At 32.9% G+C, this 25812-nt stretch overlaps 1 protein-coding gene across 1 annotated transcript in view; it reads left to right on the top strand.

Annotated features, from left to right (window-relative positions):
• Positions 1 to 1220: 1220 nt before the first annotated feature.
• The window catches only part of wb (wing blister), a 600221-nt gene continuing 575629 nt past the window's right edge, over positions 1221 to 25812 (top strand). Inside the window, exons 1-2 of the mRNA XM_072533566.1 lie at positions 1221 to 1233; positions 2102 to 2439. Of these exons, the coding sequence (XP_072389667.1) occupies positions 1221 to 1233; positions 2102 to 2439 (351 nt within the window). The remainder of the gene's footprint in view (positions 1234 to 2101; positions 2440 to 25812) is intronic.

Genomic DNA, 25812 nt, shown 5'->3' with positions numbered 1-25812 from the left:
TTTGTAATTTTTAAAAATTAAAAAAAATGTGAATTTTTTAAAACCCTTTTTAATGTAGGCCAGTCAGTTCTAATATAGTGTGTGATAAAAGAGGTCACTTTTGTTTACATACACATAACACTTTATAATACTGAAATAATTCATTTATTTTTTACAATTATTCAAAGTAATTTTTCAATTAATCTTGAGCACGCCCATGGAGTGGTCGGAGGTACCAGTTAAAATTATGCTAATTACTCTCTCGTTCATAAAAATAAACTATAGCTATATAAAAAATTGTGAGAGATATAGTTGATGGCTTGGAGGAAGGTAATTTTCTGTCTTTGACATTGTGTGACTTCTTCAAACCTTTTGACTGTGTTTCGCAAAAATTACTGTTGAAAAAAATGCATAAATACGGTATCAGAGAAAACACACTTAATCTATTTAGATCATACTTAACAAATAGAAAACAGGCAGTTTTTCTTAATAACAGCTATTCTGAGTTTACCACTGTCGAATATGGGGTTCCTCAAGGTTCAATATTAGGACCTACTTTGTTTCTTATTTACCTGAACGATTTATTTCACTATACTTTTCCTATAAAATGTGTTTGCTTCGCAGATGATACTGCGAAAAGCAAAATACGCATATAAGCAAAAAACTGGTTTGTACATAATGGGCTGAAGCTAAATGAAGAGAAAAATCATAATTTGATTTTTAGTTCCGATTGGAAGTATATCTGAAGAAATAGTGTTAAACTATTAGGAATCTTTCTAGATGATAATTTGGATTTGAGTGTTCATACAGATTACTTAAATTCTAGACTTGCTACAAGTATATTTTTAATACGCACCTTACTTTATATGATTCTTAAAAGTACCCTTATATGTTACTTTGCACTATTCTATAGCCATTTACAGTACGGAATAACTGGGGAACACTGTAAATCTTTATTTCTGGATTTAGGTAATATGTCACTATCTTCACTCTATATATAGACGCTGATTGAAATTCATGCCAACAAAGGTAAGTTTAACATAAACTCCAACTTCCATGATCACGATACAAGATCTAAAGATGCTATTAGAGCACAACGTTTTAGGTTGACAAAAAGCATAAAAAATTCGACTGATGTTGGTTTGTATAACTTTTTGCCAGATGAAGTAAAAAGTCTTTACTTGTTATCGTTTAAGTTTAAAATCAAATCACACTTTTTGAAATATTGTTTTTATTCAAAAATGGTGTACCTATGTAAGTACAGCTTTTACACAATAGTACTAGTTTGGTCAGGGTATAAGCATTGTTATAAGCCTATTATGATGATATTTCATGTTTTTATATTTATATTTAGTGTGTTTGTCGTTTCTTAAATTGTTAGTATTAAATATCTGTTTGTAATGTTTAAATTCGCAAAAATTTTATATGTATGTATGTAAAAATTTTGACTATTCCTTTGACTTGTCAAAAACAAAACTATTTTTGTATATTGACTAAATAAATTCTCTTTTATTCTATTCTATTCTATTCATTATTTTATATAGTGTAACAAAAAGAATTTATCTTAAATTTATAGGATTGTAAATTGATATTTGAATAAATTATTTATCCAAAATGATAGTTCTGCTTATTTTTTTTTTATAAAAAAATTCCTCTTACCTCTTAACTTTCTACTTTAGCTTTAGCATAGACCTTAAGAAGGGAGTCCGCTATATTTTCAAAGCACAGTTAGGGATAATCGAACAAATATAGGTTGAGAATGGTTGAACATATTTTAAAATCTAATGAAAGTTTAAAGTAAACTGCAACTGTCAGAGATAATCAAGCACAGCACTATCCTTCTGTTAGATCGAACCACATGCAGATGTTTTGACTCTAAAATAATAACTTTTGTTAGTTTAATACTTCCCGTTCAAAGTCTATTTATTTGTATCGACTAAAACAAATTTAAAATAATTATAACATATAGCATAGCTCTACTAATCGCTACATCTTAGTCACGTTTTTATATACACCAATTATTACTGAAAACATTTCGTAGATTTCCCAAACTGATATTTAACATACTTTATAAAAAAACCGTTATTAAGTATTCTCATCTAATATTAATTGAATTTTTCAGGGCTAAAATTTCTGAAAAGCCATCGTGGAGGCATCGGCAGCCACCCCCCTCGACGTTCCACCCCTCTAGCAGGTCTCTGGCCTTCAGTTTTTAATTTGGCCACAAAGGCTGCGATCACCGCTAACGCCACTTGTGGGGAAAGGGGCCGAGAGGAGTTCTGTCGAATAGCGGATAACGGCAAAGGACGGTGCGGTATTTGCGACAATTTCAGCCCTGATCCCGGTAAAAGGCATTCTATTAATTTCGCTATTGATGGGAGTAATCGCTGGTGGCAGAGTCCTGCGGTGTATTATGGACCTCACTATGAATACGTCACAATAACAATCGATCTTAAACAGGTAAGTTTTCCTTTACGTAGTGTGTACGTTGGAAACATTAATTTTGAGAAATATTTACTCAACAATGTATACACCATTCTGTCTAAACTAGGCACCATAAAGAACTTAAACAAATTGTGTATCATTATCATTAGTAAATTATTTTAACGTATATCAATTTTAACCTTTGAGTAATCAGGTACATGCAAATTACATGAACAGTCGGTGGGGTCTGTGATGCCCAGCTTTTATTTTACACAATACATTAAAGAAGATTAAAATGAAACATTTTGATATATTATGTACAATCTTCTTTTATTTCATTTCTAATACATTTTAACCATTTTAAACCCAATGATAAAATAAACATCTTTAAGAAAATGCAAAAAAAGTTAACAAAAATGTACTTCTCTTACATTTAATAAACAAAATTTTAATCCTAATTTCAATTTTTATTGCAGTCTTCGCAAATCGATTCGACGTGGTCTAAGCATAGCCATTTTTGTTATTTAACACAAAAATATCGTGTTATGATTTGGACAATAGATACAACGACCTCGTGTATTTGGACGCAAAGGCGCTGGATCTGCATGTACTCTGCTTAATTTTTGGTCGATATTTCTTATATCCTTTTGTAAATGAGGGTCTCCCGCTCTAGTTAGCATATTCTCTCTTGTCAAGGCTAAGCCAATTAATTTCAGAAACAATCTTCGTTCCGAAATTAGGTAGTTTTCATTTGCATTACATTTATGTATGAGGTGAGAGTTTATGCCTGCAATGTTGAGTAAATTATAAAAAATGACCATTGGCAATGTTTGGTTGTTTCTACCTACGTTATAAGCTGCACATTTCTATCGACTGAGGTAACGCCCGATTTTGTAATGTTATAAAAAGTAATAATATTGAGCCTACACGCATCTCCAGAATCTTCATCAATTGAGTCATCATAGTGAAAAGATGATAACAGCGTCACGACTTTTTTTCTTTGGGATATACGACACCAAAGTAATGGATGTGGAAAATGCAAATATAGACGAGTACTGTGGTCTGCTGGGATCAAGAAGTTCCTTTGGAATCTCCCTTTTATTTTTTCGAATTGTTCCAACAATTGTATACAATGGTTATATTTCTAGACGATCGAAACACATATTCTTTCCACTAAATCGGTGGTTTTAGTACTAACGCGATATGGCCCTGGAAGCTAAGCTCCAACGTATACTTTCATATTTACCGTTTAAAACTATTTGGCGATCACTAAGGAAAATATTTTTATGCCATATTTGGCTGGCTTATTCGTGATGTACATGCAAAGTCCGCAACGTCCACGAATTGCAAAAAGCATCTCTTCTAATGTTAAGTAGGATCCAGGAACGTAATTAAGTTTGCATGTCTGATTTAATTGGTCAAAAACGTTTCTTATTGGTACAAGTTTGTCTATGATTCTTCTTTCTTCTCTAGTATTTACGTCATCAAATCGCAAGCAACGTAACAAGAATACAAATCGCCTATGAGGCATAGTAGCTCGAAACACCTCTTCGCCAGTTATATCAGCAGCCCAAAATTCTTTACAATTTCGGCGGCTTGCTTTGAAAATCTCAGCTAGGTATAGTAGACCAATTAACGCCTTTATTTCCACAGTATCTGTAGGTCTGGCTTTATTCGGATCTGCATAACTGTTTCTTAGTTTAGAAATAAATATGTTTGTGTTCTGTACAATGGTTTCGAGAATCTTATCATCAATAAAACATTTCCAACACTCTATTTCCTTTTGAATCTGGTTAGTATGAAATTAAATTAGAACTTCTCGTCCGAACATTTTTTGTGAGCGCATGTTTTCTCCAGGATACCCCATCTTTTGCATAAGTTGCAGGTTCCTCCCGAAATCCTTCCTACAATTCTGTTTCCAATTATTCCTCTCATTCTTATGTGTCTGTGTTGTGGTCAGTTTCTTTGCACCTGTCTGATTCTGGCTCGCTTTTCAAATCAATATTTTCTTCTTCTACTTCATCATAGAGCTGTTGTAATCTTTGAATTTCTTTCAGGTAAGGATCCATCACTGAAATCTGAAATACAAGAACAAAAAATTAAAGGCTGGAACATTACTATATTTATATATAACCGTAGGAATTAAAATACTTACTTTATGTAGGTTATACTTTCAAAAAAAAAGTAAAAGAAATTTACTTGTCGAACTCACAAAAGTTACTCGAATAGTCGGGTAGAGTCTGACATAACAAAAGTACAAATAACTAGCGAACTATTATACACTAAGGCAATCCCCGTTGTTGATTGTTAAGGTCGCGGCATATTATCGTGCACGTATAGTTTCCGGCACGTAGCGTTTCCACTTCAGCAATTGGGCTGCGCGTTCACATTTTCATACATAGACCGTTTCAGTTTGGTTCGGTGAAGATATGATCTCGCTTTTCTCGAAAAAATTATGTGCAATTTCTCTTCTACGTAACGATGAAGAATGAAAAACTGTGTTAAAAAGAAGGTTTGAAGTACATCCAATGCTAAGAGAAAGGAAGAAGGAATGTGAATACTGGACTTTATACAGAGAATTAATTGATGACGATACAAAATATTATGGAAATTTTAGAATGAATAGGATTCAGTTTAAATATGTTTTAAATTTAATTTCACCTTCAGTTAAAAAACAAAATACTACATTCAACGAAGCCATACATATCAAACCAAAAAGTATTTTTAAAAAGAAGAGGTATCACTTCCGTACAAAAGTCCTAATTGTTTATTACTTCCGTGATTAATTGTCACAAAGCAATAAAAACACATGCATAAATGACAAAATAGCCTCGAAAATTTTTTTTTTAAATACTCTATCAAAATCAAACAAATACCTAAATAAACAAAGGGGGGAAAACGACGGACATCTAATTCACATTATCCTTACCAACCGGTTACGACTCGTTACGTAACCGTCGGCATCAGTAAAATATTGTTTTCAAATATACTGAACGGAAACGAGGACCATGTCATCAACGTTGAGGTCCTACAGCGTATGACAAAAGAAAAAGAAGTGCTTAATTTAATTAAGCAACGTAAGCTTGAGTACCTCGGCCACGTGATGCGAAACGAAGAAAAATATCGAATTCTTCAACTCGTTATGCAGGGTAAAGTATTTGGCAGAAGAGGACCGGGACGCCGTCGTATCTCGTGGTTGAAAAATCTCCGACAATGGTTTGGGATGATCTCAGCGGAGCTGTTTCGCAGAGCAGTCAACAAAACCATGATAGCCTTGATGATTGCCAACATCCGGACCGGATAAGGCACTGAAGAAGAAGAAACATTAAGTGTCTGAAACACTATGTTCCGGACAGTGTGCGTTGTTCATATTTAAAACCATTTAAATTATATTTTTCGGAAACTAAACGCTATGTGCTGGAAACGCAACGTGCACGATAATGCCTTTATCACGACCTTTAAGGTCTTTAATGCACGACCTTTAAGGTCATGGCATATTATCGTGCACGTTGCGTTTCCAGCACATGGTTTTAAATATGAACAACGCACACTGTCCGGAACATAGCGTTTCAGACATTCGACATGTGGACGGAAAGGTACTGACAAACGCAGCGCACACCTACATAAAATAAGCAGTAAGGCATTAGAAATAAATTGTTGCTGGTCCCATAGGCCCCACCCGACTACTCAAGCTTATGGTTGTATTCAAATTTCTCATATTACCTAAATTTTTTCAGTTCTCTAAAAAGATCATGTAAGATAGCAGAGTATTTCTAGATTTTTTTAAGCATACCAGTTGTACGAAGATGCAGATGTGTTTGTCCTTACACCTCGCCCTGTTGCCTTTGTTTCGCGCACCAGTCATAGGTCGCTGATTTTTTCCTTGGAGAACAAGGTTTGTTCTTTTCTTTCTTTTATATTCTTTTTTAATGAATCACCCAGAAATTTGATACAAATGAAAGTTTTGTAAATACCGTTTTAACAAGTATATTTAAAACAGTCACAACTTTGAATGTATGTGCATAAAAAACTAAATAAATTGACACGAGTTGAGTAAAATTATTAATATTCAATTTAGTTTAAACTTTCTAAAGTGTGGCTAGCGAACAGGAGCTTTGAGTTCACCCAATGATTAATTCGAACTGATCTCAACTTGCCCCTTGACCCTCGAGGTATAGAGGATCTGTTTACATTTCGCGACCTTCAACTCTCCTTTCGTTGGTAAAATTACCAAAGTTCTTTTGAATACTTAAACCTTAAAACTAATATACAATGTGACATGATAATATAATACAAAATGGAATAAAAATGATAAATGTTGCTAAAAACAGTAGTTTAGCAGTACGTCTTTTATCATTTAGAAATTTTAAAAGAAATATCCATTTACTCTAGATATGACTTTGATTGTTTACTCAATCTGTAAATATTTAGTTGACAACATATTTCCCATTGCTCGGAACCATTCTTATTTCTGATTTTTTGTTTAATCAATACCTTAAGATTCGTATGAGTTCTCTGTAAAGATCTCTTTGAAGAGTCAGAAGAACATGCTGCTTTGGCGGGCTGGTCTACGTTTCATTGCCCAATATACCAATGTGGGAGGGAGCCTTGGATAATTGTGACTGTGACTGTTATGTTCTCATATAGTCAGTTGCAGATGTGTATCTCTGGGACAAGATTTTTTCTGAAGATACATCTTGTATAATGCATCGAGGAAAGGGAATCAGTGCATATGGCGATAGTTTTGCTTTCATTTGAAGTGGAACGAAGTGCAGTCTTTAATACCTGAAATATTCAATTCAATTCTACGATTTAATCACTGCAGCTTGTAGGTAATTGCACAGATTAGTCGTTATCGATGTAGATAAAATTTTGTCAAATTATGTTGAGGATGTTTTGAAAGGATGCTCTAACGATAAAGTTCATGGTTTCTGTTTTATGGAATCTGCATAAATCAGTGTTGAATGCTGGAAGAATGCGAATCACTGAAGCTGCCTTAGGAATACAATTAGTAGTAGTATTTGAAAGGTTAATGATATCTAAGGGAGATAATATTTGTGGTAACGTGAGTGAGTGATTCGATGCATTTGCTGGAGAAACTGTATGGTATTATATGATTTGATGGTTTAATTTGCAAAGTATGTAAGAAAAAGTTGTTTTTTTCGTCTTCTTAGATGAAGTGGTGGCTGTGAAGATTCGATACAAATACTTTCTAAAGGGCTTGATTCATAAGCATCAAGACACAGTCGAAGGGATGTTTTTTTGGATTGTGTTTAGAGATTTTGGTAAGGAGCTACTGAATATCGTATAAAAAATACTACCATAGTCTAGGTAAGAGCGAATTTATTTTGAGGAATTATGCATCATCTGCTCTTCAAAGAGTAACCAGCAAAAAATTTAAATTCATTCACTTAAATATTTTAAGCTACTAGTCAAAACTGACTTCTGAAAGTATTAAATAGTTAGTTAGTTTCCGAATAAAGTCCGTTTTGAGTTATAGGGTATTACTAAAATAAAAAAGACTATAGTCATTCATTCTAAGTAAAAATAAAGTACTGCTTAAAACAGAGCTCTAAGTTAAATCAATATCTAGAAAGTGCTTCTCAGAGTGATGTCTCACGGATATGGAATAGGTTTCTGAAGACAAATTCGATACAGAATACAGCTCATTCTGGTAGATCCCAAGGTACCAATGAGCAACAGAATAGATATATCAGAATTTCTATACGGATAAATTCTTCTATGTAAAGAGACTTCAAGCATGCAACAAGAATCAGACTATTGTTGGCTACAATAAGAAGAAGAATTTAAGAGCTAAGTTTGAGAGTCTTTGGCCAATAAGAGTTCCTCAGCTACAACCTAGACATATTTTGCACCGTCTTTAGTGGGCCCAAAAATACATACAGCTCCCTCAATAGTTTTGGAATTTTGAGCTTTTTTAAGACGATACCAGAATTTGTTTAAACAGTGATAGCTGGCGAATTCGTGTTTGGCAAGACCTAACTGGAGCTGCACAATCAGCACATGTTCGTCCCATACTTTCTTTCGCTGGTGGAGTGTTTAATTTTGGACAGATATTGTGGCAGGTAAATGCACGGAATTCGTGGTTATTGACGGGACTCTAATAACAGAACAAAGGTACACCACACGTATTTTAGAACATCATATCAAATTTTGGCGAGAAGAGCTGAAGGAGAAAAGTTTGTATTTATGAATGATAACGCCCACCCACATAGGACTTAAGCGATTAATGACTATCTAGAATGAATAAATGAATGTATTCGCCTTTTGGAGTGGTCTGCGATGTCACCAGACATGCCTGAAGGAATTTTTTTAGAACCCATCATAAAGTTACAATTGCCTGTAGAGCAGAATGGAAGAATCTGCCACAAAAAATGATTGATCGACTGGTTAGCAGTATTAGAGGTCAAATCCAGGCTTCTATTGATGCTCGTGGTGAAAATACAGGATATTACAATTTTTTAATATATTTTAATTAGAAATAAATTTTTTAGTTTTTTATTTTTTATTTTTTAAAAAATCAGTATCTCTTTTGAAACGAAAATATAAGTCCACGTTATGTTTTTTTATTATTAGTGATTTGTAACGTATAAATAGTTTATGAAAATAGTTAAGAATAGCGAAAATTTTGGGTGGTACAAATCTTTTGAAACTATTTGTATATTTAAAAATATGATAAGAAAATAGGTAAAAAATACGTTTTTGTATACTGCTGCAAAAAATCATTCCTTTAGTTAAAAATAAGATTTATTTAATTTCAAATTAAGTACTAAAAATTCAAATTGTAGTCTAGTACAGCAAGTATATCCACAATATGTCACCTTACGTTTTCATAATTGACCCTACAATGGACACAATTGTTCTCCATAAATCACTCTGTGGAAGACGTGTCATTAGAATTAGGACATGCACGGGGGACAAAGACGCTCCAACAATGCCAAACAATCTGAATAGCTCTGAGATTTGAAGTGGAGAATACTCGTAGAACTTCCACAGGCGGTTGAAGCGATAGGGTCAAGACTGGAAATAAAGCTCGGATTTAAAATGTTTTAGATATTTTGTTAAAAATCACTTAGATTTTAATACTCATATTACCCACATAATACATTACGGTTTAGGTCAAATTATATGGTACTATATTATAGTTAGGCAGACATCTGAAGTGAAAATACAAGACACCGGAGTATACAGGGGTATAGAATTTGACTGGAATCATTACTTACTGAAATCTCGAGCTCAAATTTCGTATAAATATAAAAACAATTAAATCTCAACCGTAAATAATGAAATAACTGAAAGGAAAGCAGAATTTGATACACACTTTACGATCACAGCACACGAAGACAATATCAGAACAGACTAGACCAGAGACTTAATAGTACATAATATGTAAACCACCTAAAGCTTTGGGAAAAGAACAACAAACCTACCGACAAACAAATAAAAACATACTATGAAGTGCTAAACTAAAATAACAAAAACAGACAACAAGTTGTTGCTCTGGAATCCTCAGAGAATCAAATTGGTCGCATTGCTCCTGTGCAGTGACAGTAGCAAAAGCTAAAGCAGAAGCGTATAATAATATGTACGATCAACTTGATATCAGGGAAGAAAAAGGCAAGATTTATAAAATAGCCAAACTTAGAGCAAATAAAGCAAAAGATTTTAATCAGATTAGATGTATCGGAAATAAAAATAGTAAAATACTAATTCACGAAAAAGATGTCAAAAAGAGATGGAAAAAGTACTTTGACAGGTTATTAAATGAAGAATTTGACAAACAACTAAATGAGTTAACAGAGACAGTAACAGCAATGGGGACCAAAATAACAAACAAAGACGTGTCTCAAGCAATTTAAATAACAGCGAAATTGCAGTGTAATATTCCGTAGTACTTAATGTATGCTGATGATAAAGTGTTAGTAGGAAATAATGAAAGCGACTTAGAACAAGCTCTTGAGGAAAAATGTTTAAAACTTAGTAGGTCAAAAATAGAGTATTTGGAATGTTCATTGAAAGATGGAGTATAAATATTATTGATATGAGTATATAATTGTTGTCAAGAGGAGTAAACATGTGTTAAGATGGTTTGGTCATGTCCAATACGCAGAATTTCTGATCTGCAGATTCGTGGAAGTAGTAGGAGAGGTAGATCAAAAAAGGCCTGAAGGAAAACGCTTAGGCAGACAAGGTCTCTCGGTAAAGAGTATTAATATTGATATGGCCCAAGCTGGACACTTATGGAGAAAGGTAATTAGGGAAGCCGACCCCGCATAGGGATAAAGGCACAAATAATGATGATGATGATGATGATTGTTGACGGTTTTTTAGCCACGAGATACGACGGCGTCCTGTTCTCATTTTGCCAAATAGTTTGCCTTGCACAAAAAATTTGATATCTTTTTTCTTTACGAATTATGTGTCCAATGTCTCTCCATCTACTCATATTCTAATTGTTTGTACCATTTTACCAGGTCTTGTGTCTTAGTATTTTAATTACAGCATCTATTAACCTAGCCTTTGGTCTAACCCTTTTTTGTTTTTATCCTTATAATGTTTATTTTGGAGAGCTCGAGCTCGAGCTTTTTAATGATTATTGTGACAGTATATTTCTGTGTTCGTAAATCTTATATCATTCCAAAATATTTCTTCGCCTCCTTTGTAATTTTTTAAAACGTTCCGTATCATAGCATAATATTTTAACACAATAATTTCCATATAAATTACCCACATTTAAACCACCTAGAATAATGGAACAATACTGAATTAATAAACCCCTAAAATATCCCTTCAGAACCGACTTTGAAATTATAGTACAATAGAACCGAAGAGGCCGAGCCTAATATCAACCTCAAGTGCGTGATGTCTATGTTAGTTCTGGTTAAAACTTATAGCTTAGTTAGGAGTTTCGGCGGTTGTAGTGGTCGAGGAAGAATTTGTACAGGTTAAGGAGTTCTCAACTCACAACTATAATTCTAGTTTGACAACTTATAGAGGAGCGTTTGCTGTTTGCACAGTTTGTGTACATATATTCCTTGCGTTAGTGAAATATATTGTTTGCAAAAATTAGCTATTGACGAATAACGTAGTTATAGCGAAGTTATGTGAGGTGGAATTATAATGAGAAATAAACGCGTGTTAGGCGAAAGTTTCACATAAACAATACCAAATTAATTTACGTAATTTAATAATATTCTCTAAATATAAATCTACATAATTTACATGCAATAACAAATAAACAGGCAATAACAGTTTTACTTTTAAATGATCACAATGGCTGCTACTCTATCCAATTAGTTGATAAAATCTTACACAAAAACCTCAATAAACATTTAGAAAATACAACATATTCAGCACATTTATCAACTACTGCAGTGAATATATTTTTCAACCATAGAAAAAATACTTGTTCAGTCATCCAACCATTTTCGGATAGTAAGACGTCTCTGGATACTCACTTGTACCGAACATGTACCCTTTGCCCTTGTTGAGTATTAAAGTTAGCAATATGGATCCGTTAGCATAAACAAATGCCAAAACTGTTGCTGTTTTCCGTCAGTAAGTGCTCATCAGTAATAGTGTCGGGAATGTTTTTCTCTTCATAATATCGTTTTAACTTTTCAAGATTATACTTTTCTTTGCAAATGGAATCTCGATTTAGAAGAAAAATACCTGTTTTTCTGAAACAATTCACCACAACAGGTTCTCAAATACTACGCCAAGCTTTTTCCAAAAGGTTGAAAAAATCGCATTTTGTTAGTTGTTTTCCTAAATTTATGCGCTGCCAATGTGTTAATAAAAATCAAGTCCCATGAAGACTTGAGTCCTTTAAAGATAGACATATCCAAAGGCGGCAATATTGCAGAAGTATGTGGAGGTAATTTAAGAATAATTACATATTCTCTGATAGCCAATGCATTTAGTTCGGGTGAAATGTGCGATAAATTACCATCGTAAATAAAAAGACCAGGCCTTTCAACGCAATTTTCCAAAAAAAATTTTTAACCATACAAAAAATACTTGTTCAATCATCCAACCATAGTAAGATGTTTCTGAATACTCATCTGTACCGAACATTTTGTCCCATAACCTTTTGCCATTGTCGGATATCATAGGTGGCAATATGGATCGGTTGACATTAGCATATGCCAAAACTGTTTTTGTTTTCCATTTTGAGCCCGCAGTTTGCCTTTTGCCGATTTCAGTTACAACCTAAGTACGGCTCGGGTCATTATTAAAAGCTGTTTCATCTGCATTCCATACCCTAGCAAGGTATTGATGCAGTTCCAAATTATTCATAATAGTTTTCAGTCGATCAAAGAAATCGTAAACAACAAATGGGTGACTTTTTTGTCTTACACGTGATGTTTCAATTATCTCCGGTTTAATAATAGAAAGTCGGTTGTGTTTGGAAAAATTCAGAAACCAATCTCCACCAGGCTTCCATTCTTTAAATGGTGGTTGCAGAATATGTTGCTGAATATATAACTGTACAGTGTTAAGTATTTTTTTGCAAGAAAGTTCAAATCTCCAATTACCCACAGTTGTTATCCAAAAAGCCAAAATGTTTTCATCTTCTTTATAAAGATGGTTTTACCACCTAGTTACACCTATTTAAATAGAATTTAATTTTTTTTAAGTAAACTCTAGTAGGTACTAATTTTGTTATTACCTTGTGCGTGTCCTGCCGCTGGTCTACCTTTCCACCGATTCACTTTTAATCTAAGTGTCGACTTACTGCTTCGTCGAGTTGTAATGCTCCTTGTGAATAACTACTTACGACACCACGATTGAGAGTCTTTTTAATATATTTTCTTGGCAATTTTGAACCCAAAGAATAAGTTGTAAACAAACTAACCTAACAACTCTTGGAACCACAGTTGCCCCGGTATCGCCGTCCACAGTTGCACCGATCACGTGTCATGTCGTGGTAATTAGGGACCCCTTCTCAATTACCAAACTATTTTTCTCATGCTCTGGTTACCACTGCTTCTGTACTTTGAAATTTAACTCAACTCAGGCGCAATTTACCTAAATAAATCCACATGATAGAATTTCAGTTGCTAACTGAATTTTTGTTTTGGTAGCTGAATGTCTCAAGAATTTCTTACTAGTTACTACCAAAGAGATTAAACAAGAATGTACTGTAAACTTTATAATATATTGTTAATTTAAAAAACATTAATGGCCGCCACAGTTACCCCATTTCACCCTAATTATTTTAGTATCAGTCAAATATTCAAAGTTATTTCCACAAAAATATTTGTTTTTGTTGTTTGTTTGTGTATCAATATTGTGATTGACTGGCCTTTATTTTCAATAATCTATGAATCTGTCAACTAATAGATGTCAAATTTTTACTGTATCACGTATTTTTTCTAACAAATACCTTGTGTCCTATGTAGCATGAAACATAAAAATTGTCACAATAATCGACAAAAGCCACAAAATTATTTAAAAATAGATACTTATCACGTTTCTTCTATACTAAAATAGATCAAAAATCCTTCCTGTATCTCCCAATATATAAACATTGACAGAATTACGCTGTTGTTTTTGTTTTGTGGTATACAGTGCACTTAAAGAGAGTTTTATTTTTATTTTCTAGAAGTTAGCTTAAAAAAATCTATCCACACCTTAGGGATATAGGTTTATCCGAAAACAAAAACACATCTTTGTTTACACACATTAGCCCCAGCTCTTGTGTGCCCTCGGATAGTGTACAAACAAGTCTTATATATAATCCGAAAGGTAGTGACTCGTACACGCTCCAGTTTGTAAGTTTATTATCAACTGAAATTTGAGATGGGTTATATAGCGAAAACCCATTCATATATTTGAGTGATAATTTACAGACAAACATTTGGATGCCAAAAAAAATAATCTAATTCCTCTATCATATCAAACTGTGACAGCTTGATCTTAATATCTTATATGGAAACAATTTTAAATAACAATAAAAAACAAAATAGTATATTAGTTTAGTGGTACATTTTTAGCTTTACACATAAAGCTCCAATAAATAATTTATAGCGGAGCTATAAATTATCTTAATATATTATATATAATAGATTAGAGTAAGTTGGTAGAAAGAAATAATAGACACCCGAAGAAAAAGAAGAAAAATAATCAAAATAAAAAATGGAGTAGACAAGGAGATGCGCTTTTAACGGTACTATTTATTCTCTCACTAGACAAGATAATAAAAAAGCTGTCGAATGCAGAAACTATAAACAAGAATGCAGTACAAATAATAGGATATGCGGGCGATATAACCATAGTAGCAACAGCCAGCCAGACAACCAAGCCAAACTGAGAGAACTGGAAATAAATAATGAAAATAAAACAAAATGCATGAAAGTAGGTAAGAAAACGAAGAACAAATGACATAACTAACAATACATGCACACAGTTTCGAAGAGGTTGAAACATTCAAATATGTGGGAGTACTAGTCAACAGAAGAAATGAAAGTGTATATATAAAACGAAGAATTCAAGCGGAAAATACAGCGTTTTATTGAAATAAAAATATATTTAGAGATAAGAAGAAAAGCCGAAACACAAAAATGAAAATCTACAAACCGATCATAACACCAATAGCTAGTATATGCTGCAGAAACATTTACAATAACAGCAAGAAAAGAAGAGTAGGTAACTGAAAATTTTTGAGGGAAAGACTATCAGAAAAATTCTGGGACCAAAGAAAGAAAACGAAGAGGATGCAAGACAATGGACTAATCACGAAATACAAGAATGGACGGGTCAAGAGAAGATAGTTAGAGAAATAAAAGCACAAAGAATTAGATGGTATGGACACATAATGAGAAGAGAGAAGAGCAATCCGTTAAGAGTTATAACGGAATGGATACCACCAGGTAAAAGAACCAGAGGCAGACCTAAACTGAGATGGAGACTCATTACTATTGATTTTACTACACACAAAACACAATTCTTCACTAAAAACTGCCTATTCACAAACTTAAGCACAATGACTTTTGCTCCTACTACATCATTCCACTTGACATTGATGGGTACTAACTGATTTTTCATACCATCTTTATATCAGTTAGCCCAAGACTCCAGAACAAATCAGAGGTAATTTAAGTCGAAAAAACTTCACCAGTTACAGGGGGTCATGTAAGATGCCCCCATCTTCAGTTTTTAATAATCAATAAGTTAAGTAAGTCTATTGCATTTACCTTGATAAAACCATGAGGATTATATTTTAATACGGATGTCCTTCGAAAGTTTTTTTAAGTGGCCATACAATGTTTTTTAACAACTTTTTATGTAAGTAGTAAAAAACCAACGTGTTATTTCTATATATTTAAATTTTAACTTGTGTTTTTTAATATTGGTATTTTTACTCTCTCTTTTAGTTAACTGATGATGGAATGATTTAATTCCGAAAAGATCTTCTTAAAATAAAAATTTAAGCTTGTAATAAGCAATTTTTTTATACCTTAATACACACAAACACCACGTGCTTTATAATGTTAGTTTTCATTGCTCGAGTGCGAATATGATTTTCGGTTAACTGGGATGAAAGTCTATGCAAAAATATTCTCCTATTTATAGTACCTTTATTTTTTAAATAAAAAAATACCAAGGAATTCACCTCAGGCGTATTCAGCATAGAATAAAAAATTACCAATGGCCATCTTGGCGTATTTCGAGTACCATATGAAGAGCACGTTTTATCTAGAGTTTTGACTCCACCTTTACCAATATTGAAATTCATAATCATCTAAGGTCTTCCTGAAACTATATCGATTTTATTAATATGATACATATCGAATTGGATCTCTATTAACTAGTGGTGCTTTTTAAAACTTAACTCCATTAGACCATGACTCTGAGGATGACTTTGTAAGCCGAAAGTGCTCATCTAGGAAATAAATTTTACACAATTAAAAAATACTTTTTTTTGATTCTTGGCTTGTCATAAGTTTGTACAAAAATATATCAGTCTTTTCATTTAACATATATAATTGCTTCTTTATTTATAACTTCGTAATTCATACTTTAATAAATACAGACAATAATATTAACGTATTTTGAGGTGATGCTTACAGAAATATTGTATGCACTAAAATCAACATATATTCTGGCGTTATTTCCTCAGTGACAAAAATAATGCAACTAGGTAGTCTAAGTGGATTACTGTGTGCATGAAGATATATGGTAGTTCCGTGAATTGGGCCAGGAGCCACTCCCAATTTAAAAACGCTCGGAATTTGAACGTGCTTGACAAAGTAACTGGCAGATTTATATCTGTGCCTCTGAGTTGGATTTACCCTTGTTTATAAATAAGTCTTATTCATTTCTTTGCCTCTTGAGGATCTCAGATATGCATGGTATTCAGCAGTTGAACGCGTCGAGAAAAAATAAACAAAAAGATACACCGGGAGTTGATAAATTACTTTTTGGGTGTAATTTGGCTGTTAACGGGATAATATGTTTCCTCCAGGTTGAAACCGCACGCTATAAATAATCTAAAGACTCTATGGTGATCCAGCTGGTTTATCAAAACCACTTTAGAATAAATTGCTTAAATCTAATATAATTTTCAATAAATTAGCCAACATAAGAAAAAAATATATTATTATTTTATATATCGACTACACATTTGTAAAAATTTAAGCCTTAACTGGAGGATCCTTATTTTCATGCACTGACATCTGGACGTATTGTCGTCTACTGTACACATGGACGTATAAACATAGATGGACCCAGCAATAAGATACCTTAAACACACACTGTTTTGAAGCTTTGATATTCCTAGACAAGGGGGTAAAGGGGAGTAAAACGGGTATCGATAGACTGTGATACTTCCTCAATGAGCATAAACGTGCTTGAATTTTTACTCGCGGGGATAATTATTCAGACGTTAATAATTGGAAGTAGTAATAATGTATAAAAACACGTTTTTATAGAAAAAATAAAATACAATTTTATTTGCTTTAAAATTAATACAATAAATATAGTATTTTTAATAGGTATCAAATAATCCTACGATAAAAAAAAACAATTAAAAAATATACATTTGTCAAATTTAAGTACATACCTATATTTATTGATAATTGTATTAAAACATATTTTTTAAAATTGTGACAAATTTGTTTTAATACAATATGAATAGATTCCTCGTAGTAAGGGTTTCTGCTACAAAAATATGTATTGATCATTCCAAAGCTGGAATTTGACATAAAATTATTTGCAAATATACCTACTTATTAAAAAGTAGGCGTGAAAATGTATAAATTATTGGAAAGCTATTTACCGAACAGAAATATTAAAGTAAAAATGGTAAATAGACATAATAGAAGACATTGGTATAGAAATAAATTTTTATTGATTGCGAAATAAAACAGTCTTAGTAAGAACGCTTCTTATGCGCACGGTCTTAGCATCTAAAGTAGTCCTCGTTTCATGATGAATTCCAATTTTAAAATATTTCTCAAGAACCAATTTTAAAAGTTGCATAGAGTGAGCATCGATTGCATCTTCATCATACATATGGTCACCAAAATGCTCATAGATTGATTTTGGGACATTTTGTATGGTTTTATTAATCAAAATATTCATAAGGTTTTTAACTAGTCTGTTGTAGATATTTATAGTTTTATTAAAAAATCTGAAATATTTTTCAGCTTCCTTACAAGTTTAAATAACCAAAAAGGATGCTTTTGAAAGGTTTTTTTATACTGTTTTCTCTGTTGAAGTTTAGAGTAAGTTTCATCATTAATCAATATTATTTGGAAACCTACATAGAAAAATAAATGAGTTTTATTCATTTCACTAATTTATTGTTAATTCATAAGAAATATTAAATTAAAAAGCTACTAAACAGATCTTTTTAATCAGATGATGTCTACTTACAATTTAAAAATGTCTACTAATTTCATGAACTAATATCTTGTTCAATACATTAATTAATATGAATAAACCCAATGGTACGCCTATGAAAGACATATTTTAAAATGTAAATACACAGGCTTCCTCAGTTCCTCATCTTAAATAATGTAAACAAACAGTACTTACAAATTAAATGAGACATTGGGATGTAAATATTTCGTTTTTTTTTGCAAATGCAAAAACTGTAGCACCATTATTATAATTTGTTTGTTTCAATATTTACAAATATCACTTAAAATACAGCCAAAATATCAAAAAACAACTTTTCTTCATCTTGGGTAAAAAGTAAACAAACATGGACATGACATGGAACAGCATTTGAAGTTTGACGTAGAGCCATAAGACATAGAAATGTAAACACCGTTGCCATTAATAAATAGGTTTCAGTGCTTCTACATATAAAATAATTGGTTGATATCTGTTATACGCTATTATTAAATGATATGCACACTATGTGCACATTTGATGTTTTAATTACAATTAAATATATTAATATAAGTAATAAATTATTATTTTGGTTTGATAGCACCTGTAGAGTATAAAATAAATATAGTAATATTTTCAGCGATACGTGAATAAGATATTTTAATAAAAAAATGTGACAACATTTGAAGGTGCTGAGAATGTGACCTAGTCAAATAATTTTGGCTTAACATTTTTATGTAAATAACTGAGTCCATCTGTGTTTATACGTCCATGACTGTACATAACTGACTACACGATGAGAATGGGGATTATTCGATTATTCGACGTAAATTAAGAGAAATGAGGAAGAGTAAGAAAACTGGGTCATCTACGGACAGTGTTTGTGAACCCACCTTGTGATATTTTGACTTAATGTTATACATAAGATCAAGAAGAGGTTCACGCTGGAACATCTTCAATGGAATCCCAGGAATCGGAAGGGGATAGTCAAAGTGAAATAATGGTTAGTCATATATTTATTATTCTTTATTTTGGTCCGTTTTAACAAAGAAAAAGACACATGTAATTTAAAAAAAGATAAATATGGTAGACCTTTTTGATTAAATTATTAATTTTCGTTGATCATGTCTTCTTGAAATGATATTCGTCCTTCATTACTATAGTATTGGGTAAATGCTTTTCTGACATTTTTGGCAATATCATTGTAATAGGTCCTTCTGTTTTGTAAACCTTGCAATTGACGAGGTTCTTCACGCCAGTCACCATCTCGAATGCTCTGATTACGATTACTCTCGTCGAGATCAATAGAGCGACTGTGTATGTACGTAGAGCTATTCCTTCTTAAAAAATTATGTAGAACACAACATGCCATGACTACTGTCAACTTTTTGGACATTATTAAATGAAATTGTGCTCAGTAATACTCTGAACCGAGAAGCCAATATACCAAACACTTTTTCAACCACTCTTCTTGCTCGACATAGGCGATAATTAAAAATTTGTTCATCGCGACTAATACCAGTTAATGAATAGGGTTTCACTATATTTTCTGTGATGCTAAAGGCGTCGTCTCCAATAAAAATGTGTGGAAGTTTAATTGGTAATTTGGCGAGATTATTAGGAGGCGGTATATTTAAAGCATGGTTTTCAAGTTTATCGTAAAAGTCGGTCTCTTGTAGGACACCCCCATCAGAAATTCTACCATTTATTCCGGAGTATACGTATATAAATTCATAATTAGAATTTACAATGGTAAACAAGACGAACCTTTATAACTGTAGAAAAGAGAACCACTATTGCGGTTTTTTAATCGCAACATGCTTGCCATCCATAGCTCCCAAGCAATGTTCAAAGTCGCATAAAGTTTTAAATCCGTCTGCTATTTCCAACCAATCATTTGTGCTTGATGGAAACTGTAAAAAAATTATAACAAGAGTAGGTATATAATAATATAAAATCATTTTTTTTTAAGGATGAACCATCACAATCATTAAGCAAGCCATCAACTCCATTAAGTAGTTGCCGTTTACTGAGTAGTGAAAAAAGAGCAGGTTCACAAACAAAAATACTAGTTTAACTCAAAAAAGCATAGTTTTTAGAAGCAGCTAATATTGCTCTTGCAGCTCCACAAACACCAACATCTCCATATGCTCTGTTTGGAAAAAGTGTAGCACTGAATCTCGAATCCATGGACCTACGACAACGAATTTTTGCACAGAAAATAATTTCCGACGTTTTGTTTTATAGAAAATTAGGAAGGCTTACGGATAACTGTGCCTTTCACTTACCAACTTTTGTATCGTCATTGCCTGCTTATTCTACCCCTGCTGTTTAAGACACCTATGATTACAGGCAAAATCAAATGAATTATTATGGCCATCAGTTTGCAACACGACCGATCACATCAGTTTTTCAGCAAAATTCTTTCCCAGAGCAATCCACATCAACTACACCACACTTATTAGCAGCTAATCAGCCACAACGTGTTCCTCTCTCTCACTCTCAAGGTACATCATCAACAAGTAATACAATAATGGAAGATACTACGGTTAACCTTTCTGAGTTTGTAATTATAAAAAATAATGCTAATAGTACTAAGTAAGCACTTCAATTATTGTACTTACACAATAAAGCTTTTAAGTAGGTAAGTCTTTTAATTTGCTAAATAATAGGTAATATATGTACTTAAGAGAATAAAACATTTTGAAGAGATGCTGTGGGGAGATTGCACAACTGAACTTTAAATCTTCACCACTTTGACCAGTTGCTAAGTATCGTAGCGTGGCGATTAATGGCTCTCTGCTACTTACCGATTCTCTCATGTGTGTGTTCTTTCTTTCGATTCTAGGGCCAATATACCCTAATAATGTTTCAAATGCTTTATTATCCATTCGCAGAAAATTGTGTAAATCAAGCGGTTCTCTTGTTTCGAGTTCTCTAATTAAATTATTATGTGAGTACTTTCTTCGTTCTAATAACCATTGTTTTGACCATAGTCTTTTTTTTTATCATCAAATAAAAATATATATCCTCCAATTATTGCTAGTTGCTTTTTATTATTCATAAAACCAGTAGATCAATCATTCAGAAACCAGTAGAACTGAGAGATTTGTCCGTGAATATGTAGCGCCAACGAATTTGTCTGTAGACACATCTGTCTGTATGTATATAGCTAACAACGGATCTGTCCGCCGGACATATCCTCCGGATAGATACGTATGAGCATAGGGTCCTTAATACTGCGTTTCAAACGTTAAAATCAGTGTAGTTGTAAATTGCACACGGGTTTGCCATATTTCGCCCATTCTGTGAATTATCATAAATAAATCCTCCTTTTGTGTTCAACAGCAGTCAGACTAACAGCGGTAATCCTCTACAAGTACCTGCCTAATACTTTCATTTCCTTCTTTTTCTCAGCAATCATCAAACAGTTAGTAATTTTCCGATCGAATAATTATTTTTTCTTTCAATTCACTCGTGAACGGTCAACAAAAAGAGTGTTGCAGACTATTTTATTGTTAAGAACGGTACAGAACCTGCAACAGATGCGGTAATTTTCACATCTGGTAGTAGTTCCTTTTTTGTGCAACGGAATATAAATTGAGGTACACCAATCAGATGACCCTTTTCCTGAATTCCAAACAGTGACACAGATAGAATGGATGATATGTAATCCTTTGTTACCTATTAACTGTAGTATTTCACCTGGTATTGAATCAATTCCTGGGGATTTATTTCTCTTTAGCGATTTAATTGCATCTTTGACTTCAGCGAGTAAGACAGTCGGTTCTTAAGGGTAGTCAGAGGGCTATAGATTTTCTGCTGGTACCTCGTTATTTTGATATAGCTCGCCACAGTAGTTTCGCCATGTTTCCAATATTTCGGCAGTATCGGTCTATAGATTGCCTTCCTTATCTATTACAGACTGTTGCAGTTTCGCAACGATATATAAACATTTGTAATGAATTAACAGACTTTTTAATAGTTTCGATTCTCCCCGTATATTTAAACTGAGATTTGCCTGTACGAAAAACACAGCGGCTTTAAGAACTAATTTCCAAGATCAGCCATCTGCGAAATATCACCATAGGGATGCATTTCATACACAATCAGAGTCGAGTTTTATCTCTCAAACCACACACATGTGTATGGGCGTTTGGGTAAAAGGTACCCAGAGACTTGGCATCGGTCCTTTGACCGAGGAAGTCGGTTTGATGCAGAAAAGTTGCATTAGGAATTTTGTGGTTCCTGTTATTCGTCGGTGAAGACATCTTTTGCGGTAGCCGGAGTGAGTGCTATCTTTTCATTGGGTAAGGAACAATACACCATAATTTTGTTGCTGCATGGGCTAAGTACGTTTATTTGGTGCCCAATTATTACATATTGTGTCGCGATTTTGAACTTTTGAACTTTATTCAGAACATTAAACGTTATTACCTTTACCATTCCTTTACGTAGATTTGTATATTTATTAGATTATAATAATTTCACTATTCTTTTTGTATGTATATCACAGGGTTGTGTAGTTTATTACCTAATATTAACTCATAATGTGTATTATGAGTATACGTTTGAATTGAGTTTTGTAATTTGTTTTTATATGACATATATATTCATATTTTTATTTTTTTTTATAATATTTCTCTGTATAACGTGGTATATATACCGAATTATTTTATTGCTTTCGGTCAGTAATTTTTTTTAGAATCGACAGTTTTGTTTTATTTATGGTTCTCTTTTTGTGTGTCGTTTCTCGTATTGACTAATAGTTAAGTTTGTACTACATATATTCTTCTTCTTTTAAGTTTATATCCTTCTTTATTTATAATTGTATATTGGGTTATGTATATTTATGTTTAATTTCACCTCTTTTTAAAATAGAGTTTTATACAGTCCACTGGTTTTCATTTCTTTTCTTTATTTGAATATACATACCCAATCCGAAAGGGGGAAACCAGCGAGTTCTAGATTGAACAGAATATCTTCTCTCCCCCTTCAGGATGACCCCAATTGTTATATTGAGGTCATCGTATGTGCAGAACGCAACACAGACCACGTTTGAGATTTAAATTCTCTGGTAAGGAGTTTGATCGTCTGAAATAAATCCCTCGGTTCATTTCGACAGTCATGTTTCTCTATCTTTCTGCATATTTGAGAGACGTAATCAGCTTTGGCTTTGCGGCACTGTTTTCTGATTTCTTTCGATAACGCTCTGTATTCATCGTTTGTTCCGTATCTAGTTTTATGTTCTTTTCTGCGTTAAATCATAGTCCACGTATTATACGGCCCGTGGAAACCACTGTTTCACATTTTTTTGCAGCCTCTCTCGATAGAAGATGAAACTTTTTTAAAGGAAAAATTTTTAAAAAGTTTCTTGAATATTTTTTGTCGATTTTCTTCGTTGAAAATTATGTAAATGCTACCGATATCGTTTTTCATATTGAAGTTTAATAGATAATTTTTAAAGCAATATTTCACCGATAAATCATTTCACTTATTCGGTTAGTATATCAACAACTACACACACAATTTATCATTTGGTAAAACCATAATATTTGACAGAAAGGTAAAGTATCTAGAACATAACTTAAATGCTCGTATTTTTGGGTTAGTATAACAGTATAAAGAATCATCCGAGCGGTAAATTTTAAATTTGGTTCACCAAGAAAACAAATTTATGGGAAAAATTTCATTTATTTACGGTAATAAAGAAGTCGTGTCATAATATTTATTCAAAGGATGAGATAGCGATGTCGCTTCTAACAAATAACCCTATTTCGACGCTCATCTCGAGCACAAAACGGTTCTCACGCACTAACCGATTTTTCTTTTTCGTTGCGTACATCGAAGATGAGGGGAAAATGTGGATGGAAAGAATCCAAATCAAGACTTTTACGAGATGAGAGAGGCTTAACGGAATATTATTATTTTCGTTCTTGTCTTTAAATCTTCTGTTGTTCCAGTAATATTCATTTGGAAAAAAATGTCAAGCTCCATTTTAATATCATTTTAGTATAATTTATAAATTATCTTGTTCATTGTAAAAAATTACTAAAATAAAACTAGAACTTTATTTTAGTTTATAAAATATGTTTTATAGAGAAGTATTATAAACATGTATCCATCATGAGGGGAAAAACATGACAGATAATAGATGGACAAAACGGATACTGGAATGGAGACCAAGAGATGATGCCTACCGAAGCAGAGGTCGTCCACCAACACGTTGGACTGACGATCTAAAACGTTGTCATAGGAATTGGATGCAAGAGGCACAAGATCGAAATAGATCGAAAATTATAAGGGGGATCTATGTCCAGCAGTGGATAAGCGAAGATTGAATGATGTGATTATAAACATGCAACAGGCGCAGTTTCTATTTTTATCAATTTTTATTTGTAACACTGATTTATTTGTCATTTTGTCCTAATTACTTGAGGAGCCATATTGCTCAGGAAATATGTTAACTTTCTAATTAATTTAAAAAAGAGTGCTGATAGCAATATCGAATTTTTCAGTTACATCTCTGAAAGATGCACTCTGGTGACCAACGAATCATAAATATAATAATATCTGTTCATATTCTCCAAGCTTTCCATTACCTCCCGCTTGGTAATGAAAATATTGTGAATATCAAGTGGTTCGCAATATCTTCAGCAACATCACGAATAACACGAAAGTGTTCAATAAATTCACAATAGTTGTAACTTGACACCGTTTCTTCAAGATAATTCTTGAATCTAATTTTTAGGCCTTATGCGGTCATCTAGAATTTGTAACAAATCTTCATCCGACGACAATTCTTCAATATCAAACACTTCTTAATCGGAAGAAGAACTTTCAGAAGATTCCTGAAATACATTTTTTTACAATATGTTTTATAGACCTGACAAATGCTTTCGATCGCATCCACGTCGAAGACGTCTTACACCTACTGTATAAAAGAAGCATACCAAACAATATTCTACAAACCATCGAAAACATCTACTTCCATAATCGAATACAGGCAAAGATAAATGGAAAACTAACACAGTGTATATCAGTACAAAGTGGAGGCAGACAGGGTGACTCGTTAAGCCCACTTCTCTTTAATATAATAATGGACGAAATAATACAAACAGTACGTAAAGGTCATAGCTACAGAATGGGGAACAAAGAAATCCAAATATTATGTTATGCAGATGACGCCGCATTAATCGCCGAGACAGAAGACGAGCTCCAAAGATTAACACACATCTTCAATAAACAGCCAAGAAATACAATATGATAATATCGGCAGAAAAAACCAAATGTTTGACAACATCTAAATACCCACTACGATGTAAAATCGAAATTGATGGGAAGATAATAAAGCAGGAAACATCGTTTAGATATCTGGGAGTAGATATAACTAGTTACGGAGATGTTGAAGAAGTACGACAACAAAGCTTAAAAGCAAGTAAAGCGGCGGGATCTCTTAATGACACAATCTGGAAAATCAAACACCTAAGACAAGGCACAAAAACAAGAATCTATAAAGCAGCAATTAGACCTATATTAACATAC

The sequence above is a fragment of the Diabrotica undecimpunctata genome, chromosome 5 (genome assembly GCF_040954645.1).
Source record: "Diabrotica undecimpunctata isolate CICGRU chromosome 5, icDiaUnde3, whole genome shotgun sequence".
Taxonomy (NCBI): domain Eukaryota; kingdom Metazoa; phylum Arthropoda; class Insecta; order Coleoptera; family Chrysomelidae; genus Diabrotica; species Diabrotica undecimpunctata.
Note: the sequence above shows the minus strand (reverse complement) of the source record. Positions and strands in the feature narration are given on the sequence as shown.